Below are 16,896 nucleotides of genomic sequence, written 5' to 3' on the forward strand. Positions count from 1 at the left end.
AGATGCCTGAAGTTGGGCTTGCTGTGGTTGATTTTGTTCGTTCGTCATTTTTTTCAAAGATACGGTATTCGGTACACGTGCTCTTGTCGGAGGTCACCAAATTGTGGGGGTTATGTTCCCACTTTTTACGCGCGCATTCCAATACACGGAAGGAAGGTTCAAATTTACTTCTTCAAGAACCGCAGGCACAAACAAAACTAATTTTATTTAATACTGGTACAAAATAATGAAGAACAAAAACGTGTACATACAAAAGATGCCTCGCACGGAAGTAGTTAAAACGCAAGTCGGCAAGCATTGCCAGGAAGTGGCTCTATGCTGCCATCTATCTGCCCATGTAAGATATCCCTACAAGGGGTTTCGAAGGCGACCAAACTAACGACAAACTGAACAAAAAAAAGGAACGTAACAGAAGAAAAAGGATTCATTAATGCAGCGTTTCTCAACCTGTGGGGCGTGTAAACATTAATGGGGGGGCGCAGCATATCAGAAAAAAAACACTAACTGCATTAAATAATTTATTAAAACGAAAAGAAAACAAAATCCTGACATAATTAAAAATAAAATACACATTCAGATCTATTCACTAAACGTGGTTGACTACCGTCAATAGTTGACTTGATATCAACTAATATTCTCAATGTTGAAAATATTTGGTATTCGGTAACAGCGTTGATAAGACTGCTAATTGACATTAAAGTTGTCAATAATTACTATGTGTGGCAACGCTGCAAATATGTATAGTAGTTCAAATAAATCTAGTTATTCTAACCTAAAACCTCACTCTTCTAACCATACTTTGAAACACAAAAAGAGCTACTCCGGCACAGTTAATGTGCCTAATGGACTCTGTGGAATGCAATAACACCATTTTATATGGAAAAGGAACATCTGAAGTAAAAAAAGAAGCCTGGGAGAAAGTTACTGCTAGAGTAAACGCTGTAGGAGGTTGTACCAAAAGTGGAGACGGCTGGAAAAATGTAGGTAACAAGTATATTAATTTTAAGGACTTATTTACATAATTTATAGGCATTTACTGTATGGAAATCACATATTAGAAAAAAAATACGGGAGGGTACAACGTTAACGGATTTAGAAGAACGGTGCTCCAAATTATCTGGGTTGCCAACTGTAGCTACGGGTATGGAAACCATAACTGAACTTGGTATGCTCCCTGTCGAAGATAATATAACTATAGGGACCGTACTGGAACTACAAGATGTTGAAATTGAGCATCAACAGGAGGAAGATCTGGAGCAGGAAATGGAACAAGCTGGTCCTTCAACGATTGTGGAACCAAAAGGCACAACAGTGAAGAAAAACAGACCAAGAAAGACACCTAATGGTAAATATGTTAACATTTATAAATAATCTACGTACCTAACTCTTTTTATGCAACATTAAATACCTACCTATTTTATAATTTGGATAACAGGAAAACTGAATTTGTTCTTTATTAGTGAATAAATTAATTGTTTATTTAAATTCACATATATAAAATTCATTTATCATGTACAGGATTTGAATTATTTGACATTTTATAGAATTGTTGGAAAACCATACACTTGCCACTGTTGATGGACTTCAAAATATATCTCTTGGCTTGCAGTCTCTCGCATCTGCAATAAATAATTTAGCAAAAGCCATTCGTGAAGGGAGCCATGACAATCAAAAGTGATTTTACTTATTATTAAAAAGTATGTTGATAGACTGGAAAAAATAAAGGATATTATACTGTTAATTTCTTTACATCTATCGCAATATTCTAGATTTTTTGTGTATTGTAGAGCAGAAGCTAAAAAGGCAATCATAAACGACTGGCCGTCAATATAAATTATACCTTAACTATAAATTAAATATGGAAATGGAAGCATTTGATGATCTCTGTAAGAAATTAAATAGCATAGAAGGTCCTCAAAGAGATGCAACACATTGGAAACAAGTAAATTTGTGAAAAATCATATTGGAATTGAATATAGTTAAAATTTTAGACTTTTAATGAATGGGAATGTAAAGTTAAAGCTAAAGCAAGGAGAATTTACCTTAGGAGAGAGATGACAGGAGGTGGTGTCAGTCCAAATGAGTTTTTGACAGCATTGGAAGAAAAGCTGCTAAGTTTAATATCAAAAATATTGCTGTTTGGCCACCCAGATATTATTGAGCTTGGATTTCAAAAATATTCGAAAAAGCCATGTATAACATATAAAGTAAACAAAAAATGCAGAAAATATTTGAAAACTAAGACATGTGCAGGTAAGTACGTAAGGTGGTGAGAATAAATTCAAAGTATTAATGTTGTAGTATGGAAATGGAATGGTACACAGATAACAAAAAGTTGGGAGAAACTTAATGAAAGTTTAAGACTGTTAATGGAAGCAGTTGAAAATTTGGCAGGTGCGATCCACTCACACCCATAGTGGGTCACAAAATGTTCATAGTTCTATAGTCTTTAACCTAGTATTTTTATTTAAAAATAAGTTTCAATAACATTGTTTCGTACAAGTCTTCCAATATTGAAGTATGCAACATTTTCATTATTATCAATGCCATTATGATCTATGTCATCTTCTACTTCATCGTCATCTACAATTAGAATTTTTTGAAAAAATTGATATTTGTAGTTACTTATATGTTACCATGATCAAGGACGTCATTTCTCATTATGCATAAATTATGTAATATTGCACAGGAGTAGATAATTTTTGCAGCTCTTTCGGGTTTGTAGTTAAGTGTTCTGTGTCTGCTTAAACATCTGAAACGTTGTTTCAACACCCCATTACAACGCTCAACTACATTTCTTATAGATTTGTGTGCAGAGTTATAATTTACTTCTCTTTCATTCGCTGGTCTCAATATCGGTGTAAGAAGCCAAGGTTCTAAAGGATATCCCGAGTCGCCTAAACATTTCAATAATAATTCAAGATTGATATAATTATACCCCACCAAGTAGATAAGTATGTTGGGCTCTATTGTTGTTGTAATTTTGAAGTAAATGCCTTCTACTATCGGAGTAAAATGTAGAGTCCGCTCACTTTGAAGGCTCAAATCTCCAAATCGCTGGAGCCGATATTAATGAAATTTTTTGAACGTATCAATTGGTAAGTTGTTGTTAACATACGTAAATTGTAAATTTTTGCTGCCAGGACTTTTTACGTTATCGAATTTTCCTCACAAAAAAGTACTCTAAAATGCGTGATTTGTCGCGATGCTCAACTGTACAGGTCCATAAATAGTTTATTTTTCGACGAATATTCATACATTTCGGGTATTACATAACCCAATTCTTGCTGTAGCTATTGTAGAAAAAATTATGGAAATATCTTTTTTGCGTAATTAGCGGAAAAGCAAAAACATTGCAACGCAGCTATTATTGAAGGAAACGACTTCATTCTTTTTTTATAAGATGAATAAAATAGCAAACGCCATAAATGCGTACATATTGTCTGAAAACAACTTGTGGATGTTTGTTTTTGTGTAAATTAGCCAATACTCTACGTACGAAACAAGATGAATAATAACCTGCGGTTTTCATGTGTGATGTGCGGCAAACATAATAACAATTTCATGCATATATTACCATTGTATTTATACCTTACCAGTATGGCCACGGTATAGCAAAAAGTGCGACGCGTTAATAAAGCTAGATAGATGGCGCTAAAACGCACTGCAAAAATTAATTTAGCGTAAAAGTAAACCATATGCAGTGTCGTATTCCCCCACAGACGTCTCTGAAAGCAGCCTATTTAATCTTTTTCTTTTGCTACGTATGCTGTACGCTTTGTGTAAGTTTTAAAGTTCACCAAACGAATAACGAACAGGATGCCGGTGACGTATGCTACTGCTACATGAAAGTTGTATTGTAAGCATAAAGACGCTCTTTATCTTTATTATTAGTATTTTATTTCATTGTTACCTATACCTGTAATGTTAGGTTCCAGGTTTTATTGAAAGTTTTTAGCGGCAAGGATTTAATTGAATGGTCAAAAATAAATTCCTGGGCATTTAAGGGATTAACCCGAAGTATTTGAAGATTTGTTGAACAAAAATAAAAATTAAATTTAACAATTCGACCCTGAAAAAGATAAAATACTCTAACCAGCGGAACAATTGAAAATTAAAGGTTTCTGTCTGTGTAGGTACGTGCGGGTTCCTCTATAAATAGGATTGAAGTAGGCACCTCTTGTTAGTAAACAAAACAATTTCCTACTTCCTGCTTGTCGGTCTCGGATTTAAAATCGTCACTGTCACTGTCTTTTGCATATTATTGTATTACTATCGTAAAGTAAAATTGCACTTTGTTGCTAAAATGTATTTTATTTTATACAAAAAAATGTAAATTACACAACAATTGTTTTGCATAATGGTTTATACATACTATGATAATTTTGATAGTAATGCTCCAACAAATCCACCACTCAAATATAGTTAATCTGTAGCAAAAATTTTGATTAAATTTCTACGATGATTTCTTAGACACCGTCGAATCCAAAATTTCAATTCGATCCGATAAATATTTCTGTGGCCATCACCAATTCGTAATGTAGGTGGATGAAATTTTAAAAAAGCGTCTCAATGTGAAGGAGTCGGCAGAATAAAGAATCGCCTGTAACAAATCATGCTGCTGTTTACTGATTTTTCAATCAATGATTCTTGAAACTCGCAAATTTGACAAAATCTCGACTAAAAGAACTATAACTATACAAAAATATATACAAAGGAAAAATCTCCGTCGACAATTTACTGGTGTTTAAAAATTTTAAGTTTGTCTCTGTTTCTTTCTTTTCCCAGAGACAATGCCTTACATTTGTTAAATATTTTTACAGTAACTAGTAAATTAATTAAGTACATCATATGCTTGCCACATTCAGATTCGTCTACATTGTAATATCGTTTATTTAAAGTATTTACAATCGCCTTCGTCAAACGCTCTTTTAGTTTATTTTTACACATAACACTATTAAATTTATCATTGAAAACAGTCAAAGCTTTTGAGCAAACTGTCATCAGCAAATTGGTTGGTGCTCTTAAACCAATTGATTCAGGCAATTTATTTTCAAATGTTTTATACACTATAAGTAACTCACGTTTATCAGATAAACCACTGTCAGTCACACATTTTAGCAATAGTTTTTCACAATTTGCACAGTTAAATTTATCAATTAGTTTTTTGCCTAAATACCCAGCAAAATATGCTTCCGCACATTCTTGTAAACCACTTTGCTCTTCTGCATGTACCTCGAATTTTTGGATTGGTGAAGAAGTGTCGGATTTAATATCTGATGATTCTTCATCTTCTCGTTCATTACTATCATCATCATCATCATCCGCATCAGCAGTATCGTCCTTAGTGTCATCTTCAAAGTATTTTGGTCCAAAATCGATTTGCATCATAGCATCAAAATCTGGTTCACAGTTAGCTGCTGCGGGGGGTTTCATCAAATCCGCGATTGTATTTATGCGAAATGATGTTCTAAAAATTCTCGCAGTAGGATTTTTATTATACCCACCCCTTTGTCTGATAACGGAAAAAAAGTTTTCTAATACGTCTTGGTTTAGTCTTGACGTCAATATGTATTCTATTCCATCACTATTTTTCTGCTCTTCAAACAATTGTTGAAGGGAATTTATTGTCATAACCGCTCCATCAAAACACGGTGGTCTACTTACAAGATTCTTACTATCTATTTTGATTAGGTTTTTAAATAAAGTTTTTCCTTGGTTTAAGATATCTTGACCGATGGCATTTGTATTTGACAGCGCACACCTGTAGGGATTTGTATTGAATCGAGTTTTGCTGTTTAGGACATCAAAAAGGTTGTTCATATTAAGGATGAAACGAGCAGTGTTCGTAGCGGAGTTGCTTGTAAGTTGTTTGGTGTGCACTACTGTTTTAATTGCAGATGAAACGGAATGACTAAATAGTTGTAATGCTAGCTTGCAAGATAACTTTTGGAAAGCATTGGGATTTAAATGTGCAGGTGTTAATTTTGTTAAGGCTAGACCGGTTTCACTTTTTTTATCTATGGCGTAGGCTTTTCTGACGTCCTCGATGCTTATTTTTCCTCCATTCAATTTATAATGTCCGTTCAATAAATTATTTCGTAAGGACTTAAAAAGGTGAGGCACATCGTACATGCAAAATATTTTTTCATTGTTACAAAAAAAGTATGGATTTTCTACTGTAACGTTTAAGCACTTTAAGGCACCCCTATTATTTGATCCTTGGTCACAAGTAACTACTTTTGGACGAAGTCCACATGCTTGCAGTTTCGAGACGGTCGTTGTGAGTAAAGTGCTTAACATTTCACGTTTTACACCTGTGCCTGTTAGAAAATATGCAACAGGCAATTTCCAACTGTGATACAGACCTCGAATCATGAACACCATGGCATATTTTGCAGAAGTGGTGGTTCTACCGAACGATCCCAGATCTTCATATCCCTCTATTATGTCTAACGCTTTAGAATACTCTAATAATTTTTTAATGGACATTTCGTCAAAGCAAAGCATACATGTTTTTTTCCCCTGTCGGACATTGCGTTGGCTTTGTATTTTATTTGGCGCAACAATAAGTTATTGAATCCCGGTCTGAACTTAGAAACCCCAATCCATCGCCGTACAGTTCGTGCGGAAGGGAGGATAATGTTCTGTTTTATTAAAAATTTGTAGGCCGACGGAGATTTATAATACAATGCAATTGCAAACTCTTGTTCATTTTTGTTCCACGGAGAGTTTTTGCGATGTAATAATTGCATTTTTACTAAAGTTTCGGAGTGTTTAGATGCATAAGTTACATTTTTTAGAGCTTCATGTACTTTTAATGGCTTAGATTTAGCTTTAATGTTTGCTTTCAACCTTGAAACCTCTCCTCTTCTCCTTTTTTGTGATACTCTTAAATTATCGACGGTCAACATTAGTTTTTTCTCGCGAACGGTAATATCTCGGGTAATATCTTCACCGGAAAATAATTTTCGTTTTGCACGTTTTGGATCCACCGCTGGCGACTCTAATAAGAAGGTTGCCCACTCTTCTGTAGATGGACTGCCCATTTTAGAAGGACTGGAATTATTATTATCCACCGATACCGTATACTGACCGCTTGGGGACGAAACGTTTGTGTCGTGCTTTTTTTCAGGTGTCATAATTCTTACTCCTTTTGTCGTAGACATAAGAGTAGGAATTGTTGATGGTAGAGAAGATTTAGAAACATATGTTTTTTCTGGCATAATCGTCTTTAATCCTTTTTCCGGCGAATAGCGAATGGGAACCGCATCGTTCTTTAAACGCTTCCGAGATGAGGTAGTGAAGCTAGTGTCTTCAAAGTGAACACCACATACAGGGTGATTCCTATAGTACCTGCCACCGTTTGGGAGCGTGTAGGTGGTGCGTAGGGGAGTATTTTGATATAGGACACTTGGGGTCGGAAATCTAAAATAAGGGTGCCAGAGCCAAATTTACCTTCTGGAATTTCGCGCCTGTAGGTAGGCAACCCAACCGGCCGGCGGTGCACACGGAGCGATCTCAGGCGGCGATGTGTGGCTGACACTTGATCAGAATTTTGTTTAAACCCACGAAATCCCGTCTGCAACGACGCGTATCAAGTGAATAAACACTATGGCAATAGTATAATAATAGTTGGCTAGATGTAGGAAGTGCATTGAGAACAACGGTGGCCACGTTGAACACTTGTAAACGTTATTGCTTTTGACTGTCGTTTTCCCTCCTTCCCTCCCATGTCGCTTCCTCGCGCTAACTCGCTCTGCATCGCTCCGCGCGAAACGTCGGTCGGTTGGGTTGCCTACATACAGGCGTGAAATTCCAGAAGATAAATTTGGTTCTGGCGCCCTTATTTTAGATTTCCGACCCCAAGTGTCCTATATCAAAATACTCCCCTAGGCACCCCCTATACGCTCCCAAACGGTGGCAGGTACTATAGGAATCACCCTGTATGTACCTCCTACTTAGTTTTTCAGGACTTAGTTCGAGTAAACTGGCATTTCCTAGAAGAAAAAGAGACGTAACTAGAAATTTTGAATAGGCGAGACAAGTCTCTAAATTACAAATGGTGCTTTCGGCGTTAATAACCGGGTTAATAATAACGTTTATACAGTTATTTGCCAATTACCACAAATTTCCTAGGCATTTTCAAAAATGGCCAATGCAGCAGGGACAGTGAGCAATAGAGCTTGAGTTGAGGTAACATATACAGGGTGGCGCCTAGCGCGACGCAGCATAGGGATTTCAATGGTAATTTCTTTATAGTTAATTACTAGCTCCCCTAATTATTTTAGAGCAAAAGTCTAAATACATTTTTTTAGAGAAAATAATACTGCATCTGCTCATACCGAGATCTTGATACATTCATAATAATTTATAAAATTTCATAAACACCTTAATAGTCCAGGCTAAATAGCTCTAAAATAATTTATTTTCAAAAAAAATTAGTTACCGGGCGAAACCGGGTTTTTCAGACAGGTTAAATGATTAGAAATTGGGAAAAAATAATTAAAACATATCTTTTTCAAGGGGATGAAAAATCTATTTTTTTCATCGTACAGAGGTGCGCGAGGTAGCAACATTTTCGTAAGGACTTACATTTTAATAATAATTAAAAATAAAAAATATTATTCCAATAGAAAAATTTTAAGAAAAGCGGCAAAGCTGGGGGAACAGTTTTTAAGATATACACTGTTTTTGACATAGTAGGTAAATAGCTTTTTTTTGTAAGAATTAACGTATTAGATCCGCGCTAATAAAAAGTTTTTGAACTCTGTCTTCTCTCTCCTCTTTGAGGCCGCTAAAATATTTTCTTTTTTCTGCATTTTTACAGCAATAAAAGCAATTCGAAATAAAATCGAATTATTTTGCTTCCTGAACAATCTGTGTTTGTTTCGAACTCTTCTTCCTGCCTGTTTTACAGCTGATCCGATTACGCTGGGCCTGTTGATCGTTAATTTACAGGAATTATGGAATAAAATCCTCACCAAGCTTATTCCAGGTTTTACGTCTCAAATCATTTGCTTTGGCCGGTAAAACTAACGTTCGTATTGCTTATCAACAGACCCAACGCAATTGCATCAGCTATAAAACAGGCAGGAAGAAGAGAGAGTGAACAAATTTAAATTGTTCAGGAATCGGGAAGCAAGATAATTTGATTTTATTTCGAATTGCTTTTATTGCGGTAAAAATGCAGAAAAAAGAAATAATAAAGATGTTTTAACTAAAACAGTTGAGCATAGATAACAAAAGAGAATTTAAGCAAAGATTAACGAGAAGCAAGAAGACAGATTTCGAAAAAATCTTTATTATAATAACAACGTATATTGTGTAAATAAAACATTCAAAGTTTTTAACACTCGTCAACCGAAAAAAATTACAGAAAAAATTAACATCCAACACGTTGATTTATCATGTCAAAAACCGTGTACCTATATCTTAAAACTGTTTTCCAGTTTTTGGTGATTTTCTCAAATTTTTGCAATTTTTTTTTGTTTATTAGAATATAAATCTTCCCGAAAATTTTGCTAATTTTTTATTTTTAATTATTAAAATGTAAGTCCTTACGAAAATTTTGCTACCCCGCGCACCTCTGTACGATGAAAAAAAATTGAATTTTCATCCCCTTGAAAAAGAGGTGGTTTTTTCAGAAATAGTGAGATCTCGGAAACGGTTCAACTTTACGGGCCCAAAAAAATTGTCTCCTTTTTTTTGTCATAAAACAAGCTATGTTTCCTCCAAACAGACAGCGGATCACAAAAATCAAAATTATAAACGATCTCGAGGATTATTAATAAACGTATGTATACCGAAATCCGCAATATTGAATCATCTTACAATTAAATGAACCTATAGAATCTCGAGTAGAATCTACCCTAGCCGTTTTTTTAATGTTAACAATGAATTCGATATTTAAAAAAATTAAATATATTAACCGAGATTAATTTAACTTCTAACCAATTTATAAATTGGTAAGAGAGGATAATTAAACTGAACATGGTCCATTGTAGAACAGGTAATTTTAAAATGGTTCTTTCCCCACGCTCTAGTCCCCCTGTAGTACGTGGGTCCGTTCACTTAGCCCTCTCAATAGCACACTCGATAGCACAACACTGAACCTACTGTGCCCCAGTTGTGCTCTATTATGCATTTATATTCACGGTTTGTGGGTTTTTGGTGTTATAAATATTTCAGAAATTCAAATGGGGGCTAAGCGTTCACCTAGCTCCCTTTTAAATTTCTGAAAAATTAAACTTTTTCGTACTGAAACCAGGATATTGTACTTTTTTCTACCCAAAGTTACACAATTTCACTACACACAAAAGTAAATTGTTTAACAATTTAAAATTTTCCCTTTAACAGTGGAGGAAAGATTGCCGAGAATACGTGTTGATTTTTTCTTTCTTTCAAAATATTTGAGTGAGAAAAGAGGCATTTAAGATCAAGGAACCTAGTTTAGGTATAAAAAGGAGTTTAATTTTGGGGAATGTTTCAAAGTGTTTCCGGAACCAAAAAGGGACAAACCGTAAAAGCATATAAGCACAATAAAGCGCAATCGAAGTACCTACTATACCGCCGTTCTAGTATAAAAAAGCTTAATTTGGGGCGTTAACTTGACCCTGTTTTGTATTTCGATATACATTTCGTATACATACGTATTTCTGCAGCCAAAAAGGTACAAATCGTGAGCACACATGCAATATCGAGGGACAGCAGATAAAAAAGTGAGTTCATTTTTGGGATAATGGAGAGGGGCGAGGGGGGGGCGATCCTAAGTGGACGGACTCGACACGTCCCTGCAGAAATCCAAGATTTTCAAATGAATCAAGCCAACCTTTTTGATCAAACTAGTTTCAAAATTGGAAATTTATGGCGATACATATTTATTAAATATTGATTATAATTAATTTATTATTTGTTTACCTACCTGAATGCATAATCCATTTGTTTAGACGATCGACGTTCTGAATTGGAAATCTATACATTTTTAAATCCGGACATTTTCGAGTATTATTGCTGCACGTAACGTACTGGCACTTATGACCCGACATAATTAATAATTCTGGAATGCTGGCAACTCAAATACACTTATAATTATTGTTCTTATTAAAAAGTTGTTAAAAAAAGTACATACACAATTGTTTTATTTAAACGACACGACTATTGCACTAGGTGGGAAACGGAACACTAGAAATATTACTTGCAGTTGCACGTTTAGCGCCTGTTCTTTTCAGATGTTCGGTGTTATCATTTTTCAAGAGCTGTAAAGCTTAACAAAAAAATATGCAGATAGACCTTAAATTGGCCAGAGGATCAAAGAGTTCAAGCCGTACTGGCATTTTTCGTGTTTATGGTTTTATTGCATGGGAATACAACAGTGTTCTGTTTATCTTAAAATTTCAAACGTAAAGCGACAATGAGCCTATTCTTGCGTAGATCAAGAATTATAAACAATGAATGCTCCTGGTTTTGTTACTGGCATAATTGTGGGTGTACTGCACATATTTTATCATGCACGATGTGGTCAAGCAAATTTGATCGTTGTATAATGTATGTATAATGGCATTGTTCATAGGATATATTTATATAATCAATGATAATGGTGTAATTCAACATTCAAACTGTCGTTCGAGTGATAAAAAAGACAAATCGGCTATCGCAACAAAGAGCCAACATTTCTCTGTATGCATTTAAATTCTTATTCAGTGTCCGGTGATGTACTTGCAATGCAATGCTTGCATTATCAATCTGTACCTCCTTATAAATATACAAAAACTATTAGCCGACATGGAGCTGACCCGAAAAAGGACACTAACAAAAATTGAAAAAAAATGTTTGTATACCTATGTATTTTTAAAATTCCATCCATTGATTAAATACTTTATAGTTTAGCTTTAGACAATACCCCTTCCCGTAATCATTTTAACATAATTTTAATTTATAATTTACTTCCAGTCTTCCACCGAATAAAATCAGACATTTTATCTTATTAGTCTGGAATGCCACACTAAGGACAGAGTTTCCGCTTCAAATGAATTATTATTTAAAGGAAGGTGAAGGACGAGTATCAAGTTTCAAGTTTCATTTGCTTATTGTCATTCCGTGTCGCCATATCGTATACGAAGTGAGATACAGGTTTCTGTAATTTTACTGTTGTTATTATAGTTACCTAACCGAGTGTTCGCAGCGCTAATTTTGTACTTTTCTGGTAGGCCCCCAGAACTAATCTCCTGGCCCCCAAATAAGCGTCGCATGTTTTTAACATTGCGTGGCCGTACTGTAAGGTATAAATACAATGATATTACTTAACCGTGTACTTAGCGTGTGTGCCGCTTTATACGAAACGTTGCTGCAAGGTACAACTTTGCGATTAAATGACCTTCCCCCCAACTCCGCTCGAGGTGTTGCGTTTATCTCTTTCGCTCAAAATATATTAATTCCTGCAGCCCTTAACATTTTTTTGTCATTGATTCTATTCCGTGATCATATCATTTGTAATTGTCCTTTATCGATATGAACAAAACTTTTTAAAGTGTATCTTATAATAAGCGAATAAACGCGTCTGTCATTTTATCGCTGTAACGTTTGCGTAATTATACAGAAATGCATAAAAATGTATCGACGTATAGTTAAAGGTGTATTCTATCACATACGTAAACATTATCCCATTTGAGTGAATACTTTTTTTGTAATTAAATCCTAAAGTTCTGAGTTCGTATACTTTCATTGAAAAAGCGCGCTTTCCCGTACATATTTCACTATCACATTTTCCCAAATTTAACAAGAAATATGACATTACGTACGGATACGTAGAAATAGTTGACGATTATATTACGCTTTATTTGATAAAAATCGGTTAGGTAGTTTTTTTTTTATAACCGTTTAAAGCCAGCGGACTCTACATTTTACTCCGATTTAGTAGCTTGTGTCAAAGTTATTAAACATTACAATTTGCACGTTTAAGCTGTAGAACCCCTTCCTGCAATAAAATATTACTCCTGGTTGGTTCGGATCATTGGTTTTTGGAGCAATAATTGCAATTTGCACACAATCAATGCAACCAATAATACCAGGGAAGCCATTATTTACTTCTGCGAATCTGTATGAAGTGCCATAATAAGTATTAATTGTCATCAAATGTTTTTTCTTGTTTACCCAACTTTTTCTTGGTTCTTTTTTTCATCACTCAGCGGAAATTCAAAACGTTTACCATTAAATTGGTAACACATTTTTTCCCACAATATGTTATGTCTAAGCACGCCACCATCACTTATTCGTCCCCGACTTCCAATGTCCGCAAAAAAAAAACGAAAATCACTATCAACCAAAGCTAAAAGAACTATACTAAAGGTTTTTTGTATTCAGATCCAGTGTTAGTTGGGCATTGCATAACTATGTGCTTTCCATCGATTGTATCGATGCAGTTGGTAAATCTAGTGAATCCTTTTTGTATTGCTAGCCATTCCATTGAAGTTGAAGGCATCTGCAACAAAAATGTATTTACTTTGAATGTAACTGTAATTTTGTTTTTAATGTGTGTTAAAATATTTCTGTATATGTTTTTAGAACCAAGAGCCTGAAGTTGATCGAGAATCACAAAACCCCCTGGATAGTCAAAATGAGAATGATGAACCTGTAAGAGAAGTTACCCATGCCGTTCGACAACCGGTGTTATGTCAACCTTCCGCTACTTCAAGCACCCTACAACCACTTCGCCGATGAGGACAAATGCCTCCCGAAAATACAAGAGGCTGGGAAACAAATGAAAGAAGCGTTTTCATCGCTCAGCAGTATCATTAACAAACGGCCAACAGAAGAGGACGAATGCGATCTATATGGTAAAATGTTGGCGAAGAAGTTAAGGAAACTTCCTGAAGAGAAAAGGCAATTGTTTATATACGAAATTGATGGATTGTTTATCCAACGTTGCCGCTCATTATCTTTTCCTTCGCAGCATCGCCCAGAAAGATCCAATACTCCGTCCTCTTCTCACTCTTCAAATTACAGTCACTCCTCATATGTCTCTCAATCCGACACTAACTACTACTCGCAACCTCTTCCAAATCTGAGCCATTGTGGGGACAATATTGCAACTATCCCATTCATCTACACAGCCGAACATTGTAGATGTAACAACTCTCAATCGAAATATTATTGATGAAGCTTGTCGTGCTGCAAATAATCAGTAAATATTTATTAAATAAATGGAAGGAACTCAACAACGTGGGCGTCTTTACTGGCCGTTATGAATACAATACTGTATTCCCCAAGACTGCGCAGGGTGGCGAAAAATATACTGTCGAATGTAAATGGTTGGCGCCGATTTTAAAGCCGAACTGTTGAGAAAGGTTGCACAGTAAGTACGTCCGCAAATTATTTGATATTATCTAAATCTTGTTGATACTTTTAGGAATAAAGGTTTCCGCAAACCTACGCGGTCGCGGGCAATAGAATGCACACACTTTATACAGGCAACGCATACTGAAGCGTTCGAGCGGTGGCGGTGGAGATCAGTGCAGCGAACAAACGCGGCGATCTAGAGCGGTGGCGGGCGACCGCTGTACTCACAGTTGGCCCGCCAGTTCGCGCTGCATGTCTCGAAAGAAAATGACAGAACAACTAATTGAGTTAGTGAGAGGAAATCCAATTTTATACGACCTTACATGTAAGGAGTATAAAAAAAAAGATAAGGTATGGGATGAATTGGCCATGATACTGGACAAACCTGGTGAAGGTAAGTGTATTTGTTTATAGTTTTAGTACATTGTTAGGCATTAAAAAAACAAACAAATCTATCCCGTACTTCAAATGCCATATTTCAATCAATTGAATTCCGTCCCTGCGTCGGTCACGATTTCGCGCGGAACTCCATACCTCAAAATAAAATTATTTGTGAATGCTTTAGCGACTGTTTCTGCCTCCTTGTTCTCAATCGGGTACGCCTCGACAAATTTGGTTAGTTCACACACTATCGTTAGAATGTACCTGTTATTTTCGTTATCTTGGTTTAACGGTCCTACTAAATCCAAATATACCTTTTGGAAAGCTTCAGAAGCGGTTGTGGTAATATTTAATGGTTCTCTGTGGGGATTGGAATGTTTATATCGCTGACACATACTACATTTTTGTATAAATTTGGCAATATCGTCTCTTAAATTTGGCCAAAAATAAGATTTTTTAATATTGGCATACATACGATTAATTCCCGCGTGACCTAATTGCCGTGTTTCTTTACAATCTATTCGCTGTGCTTTGCTTATGACACATATTTTCAACTTAAATTGTGCAAGTAACTTAATATTTTTTCTTAGATGACTCAGAAGCGCTTCATTTTCTATACATTTAAAAATACACCACCAATTGGTTCAATATGGAGGACTTGGATCTAAGCACCCCAGGGACAAGCACCGATTTCGTGGCCCGAACAACAGGAAGGTTCTTCCTTGGTAGTGATTAAATTTTAGCCTGTTTCTGTTTGGTCGTTAAGTAGTCATTAAGATAAGTTTTTATAATGTTATTTTTTATTTGTATTACCAATGGAATTTATGGAAAAAAAAATAAAAAAATAATTAATTGTCACGTCATGCGCAAATCAATATTTAATATTCTTATTCCATTACACCGATGATTCCGATTAATTTGAATATCATCCATCACATAACCTGTAAAATTTTATATTTAGTACTTTCTCTGTAAAATAGATGCTACATTTGTACAGTTCATAAGTTATAAAAGTATATTGTATGTATATTGTGGTTCCAATTAACGAAATGAATAATAAAAATTATTTTTAGTTTATTTACGGTGTGGATTGTTCACACAAAACAATGCACTGTCTTATTGACAAATGACATAACCTAAATCGCTCAAAACTAGATTTGGCATTATTGCATAGTAATTACGTCATAGAAAATGATGACGTGCAACGGAAGTTATACGGAATAAAGTGTATACCTAAATTACCAACTTTCAATCATGGTCAATTTTAAGCGTTCCAATAATAGCCATATCATGAAAATTTGATATTTATGAAATGTGATTAATGAAACTTGTTTTTTTTTCAGAAACAATCGAATCGAAGGATTGAAACCTTCCCGCGTAAATTTGGATTTGCAGTGGGCACGCCTCCACAACCAATTACAATCGAATGTCGCTAGCTAGGGCACATCTTTGTTACAAAAAAAATCTCGCGCGCGGAGCACCTGTTACCAGCGACTTGATATTTGCCGTTAGCTGATTAATTGAAGTGCGCAATGCAACCATATCGGCCTGCGGGGGCGCTGTTTTGAATGGATGCGTCACGACTGCCAGGTTGGAGCTGGTTGGTGGTTGATGTGGACACCACAGTCGGGTTGAGGTCCTCAATTTCGTCGGCGGCAACTGCCAATTTCTCGAGATTGGAAGCTTTGAATACTTGCAGCAAACGTCGCGTGGTTGGCGGCAATAAGGCGAGCCATTTTACACGAAGGACATCGCCAAAGCTGCATTTGCCGTAGTCGCTGTGTGGGCTTGCGGTCGCCCAGATCGAGACCTGTAAGAGCTTTGTGCAATTGTCTATCAGAGGGGTCCATCAAGCGTGCAAGTATCGCGGATTTGAGGGCGGTATATTTCTCTGCAGTCGGGGGCGAACACAAAATGTCTGCAACTTCGGATTGGGATCAAGCTTCGCCATAGCTAGATTGTATTTTGTAGAGTCTGTCGTGATACGGTGTACAGCGAAGACGATTTCGACTTGTACGAACCAAAGTTCAGGATTCGCGCGCCAGAACGGTGGCAATTTACAACGATCCACGGAAACGGCGGTTGGCGAATCGACAAGATGGCGTTTTATCAGAAAACCGTAGACAATTGCGCGAAGGCGAGATAACCGAACTTCATTATATATATATATATATATAT

At 35.8% G+C, this 16,896-nt stretch overlaps 2 protein-coding genes and 1 long non-coding RNA gene across 3 annotated transcripts; all 3 read left to right on the forward strand.

The window, feature by feature from the left end:
• The first annotated feature begins 222 nt into the window (after window positions 1-222).
• Window positions 223-1,730, forward strand: LOC116175512. Its single transcript, XM_031493676.1, has 3 exons — window positions 223-980; window positions 1,030-1,345; window positions 1,545-1,730. Exons 1-3 carry the CDS (start codon window positions 834-836, stop codon window positions 1,676-1,678), a joined length of 597 nt encoding a protein of 198 aa, XP_031349536.1. The 5' UTR covers window positions 223-833; the 3' UTR covers window positions 1,679-1,730.
• A 108-nt stretch (window positions 1,731-1,838) lies between these two features.
• On the forward strand, window positions 1,839-2,461 carry LOC116175521. The gene is made up of 3 exons (XM_031493686.1): window positions 1,839-1,942; window positions 1,992-2,253; window positions 2,302-2,461. Exons 1-3 carry the CDS (start codon window positions 1,859-1,861, stop codon window positions 2,415-2,417), a joined length of 462 nt encoding a protein of 153 aa, XP_031349546.1. The 5' UTR covers window positions 1,839-1,858; the 3' UTR covers window positions 2,418-2,461.
• A 10,487-nt stretch (window positions 2,462-12,948) lies between these two features.
• On the forward strand, window positions 12,949-15,549 carry LOC116175532. Its single transcript, XR_004146330.1, has 3 exons — window positions 12,949-14,353; window positions 14,408-14,731; window positions 15,309-15,549. It is a non-coding gene; the product is annotated as an uncharacterized LOC116175532 (long non-coding RNA).
• The last annotated feature ends 1,347 nt before the right edge of the window (window positions 15,550-16,896 follow it).

This window comes from Photinus pyralis, unplaced genomic scaffold (assembly GCF_008802855.1).
Source record: "Photinus pyralis isolate 1611_PpyrPB1 unplaced genomic scaffold, Ppyr1.3 Ppyr1.4_LG1, whole genome shotgun sequence".
Lineage (NCBI taxonomy): Eukaryota > Metazoa > Arthropoda > Insecta > Coleoptera > Lampyridae > Photinus > Photinus pyralis.

What these genes read in the sequence shown, in the direction of transcription:
- LOC116175512 (XM_031493676.1), top strand. Translation starts at nt 834, where the DNA reads ATGTGCCTAATGGACTCTGTGGAATGCAATAACACCATTTTATATGGA. An exon ending in GTGGAGACGGCTGGAAAAAT is followed by an intron (nt 981 to 1,029) that starts GTAGGTAACAAG and finishes CATAATTTATAG; the next exon opens with GCATTTACTGTATGGAAATC. An exon ending in ACCAAGAAAGACACCTAATG is followed by an intron (nt 1,346 to 1,544) that starts GTAAATATGTTA and finishes GACATTTTATAG; the next exon opens with AATTGTTGGAAAACCATACA.
- LOC116175521 (XM_031493686.1), top strand. Translation starts at nt 1,859, where the DNA reads ATGGAAATGGAAGCATTTGATGATCTCTGTAAGAAATTAAATAGCATA. An exon ending in ATGCAACACATTGGAAACAA is followed by an intron (nt 1,943 to 1,991) that starts GTAAATTTGTGA and finishes TTAAAATTTTAG; the next exon opens with ACTTTTAATGAATGGGAATG. An exon ending in GAAAACTAAGACATGTGCAG is followed by an intron (nt 2,254 to 2,301) that starts GTAAGTACGTAA and finishes TTAATGTTGTAG; the next exon opens with TATGGAAATGGAATGGTACA.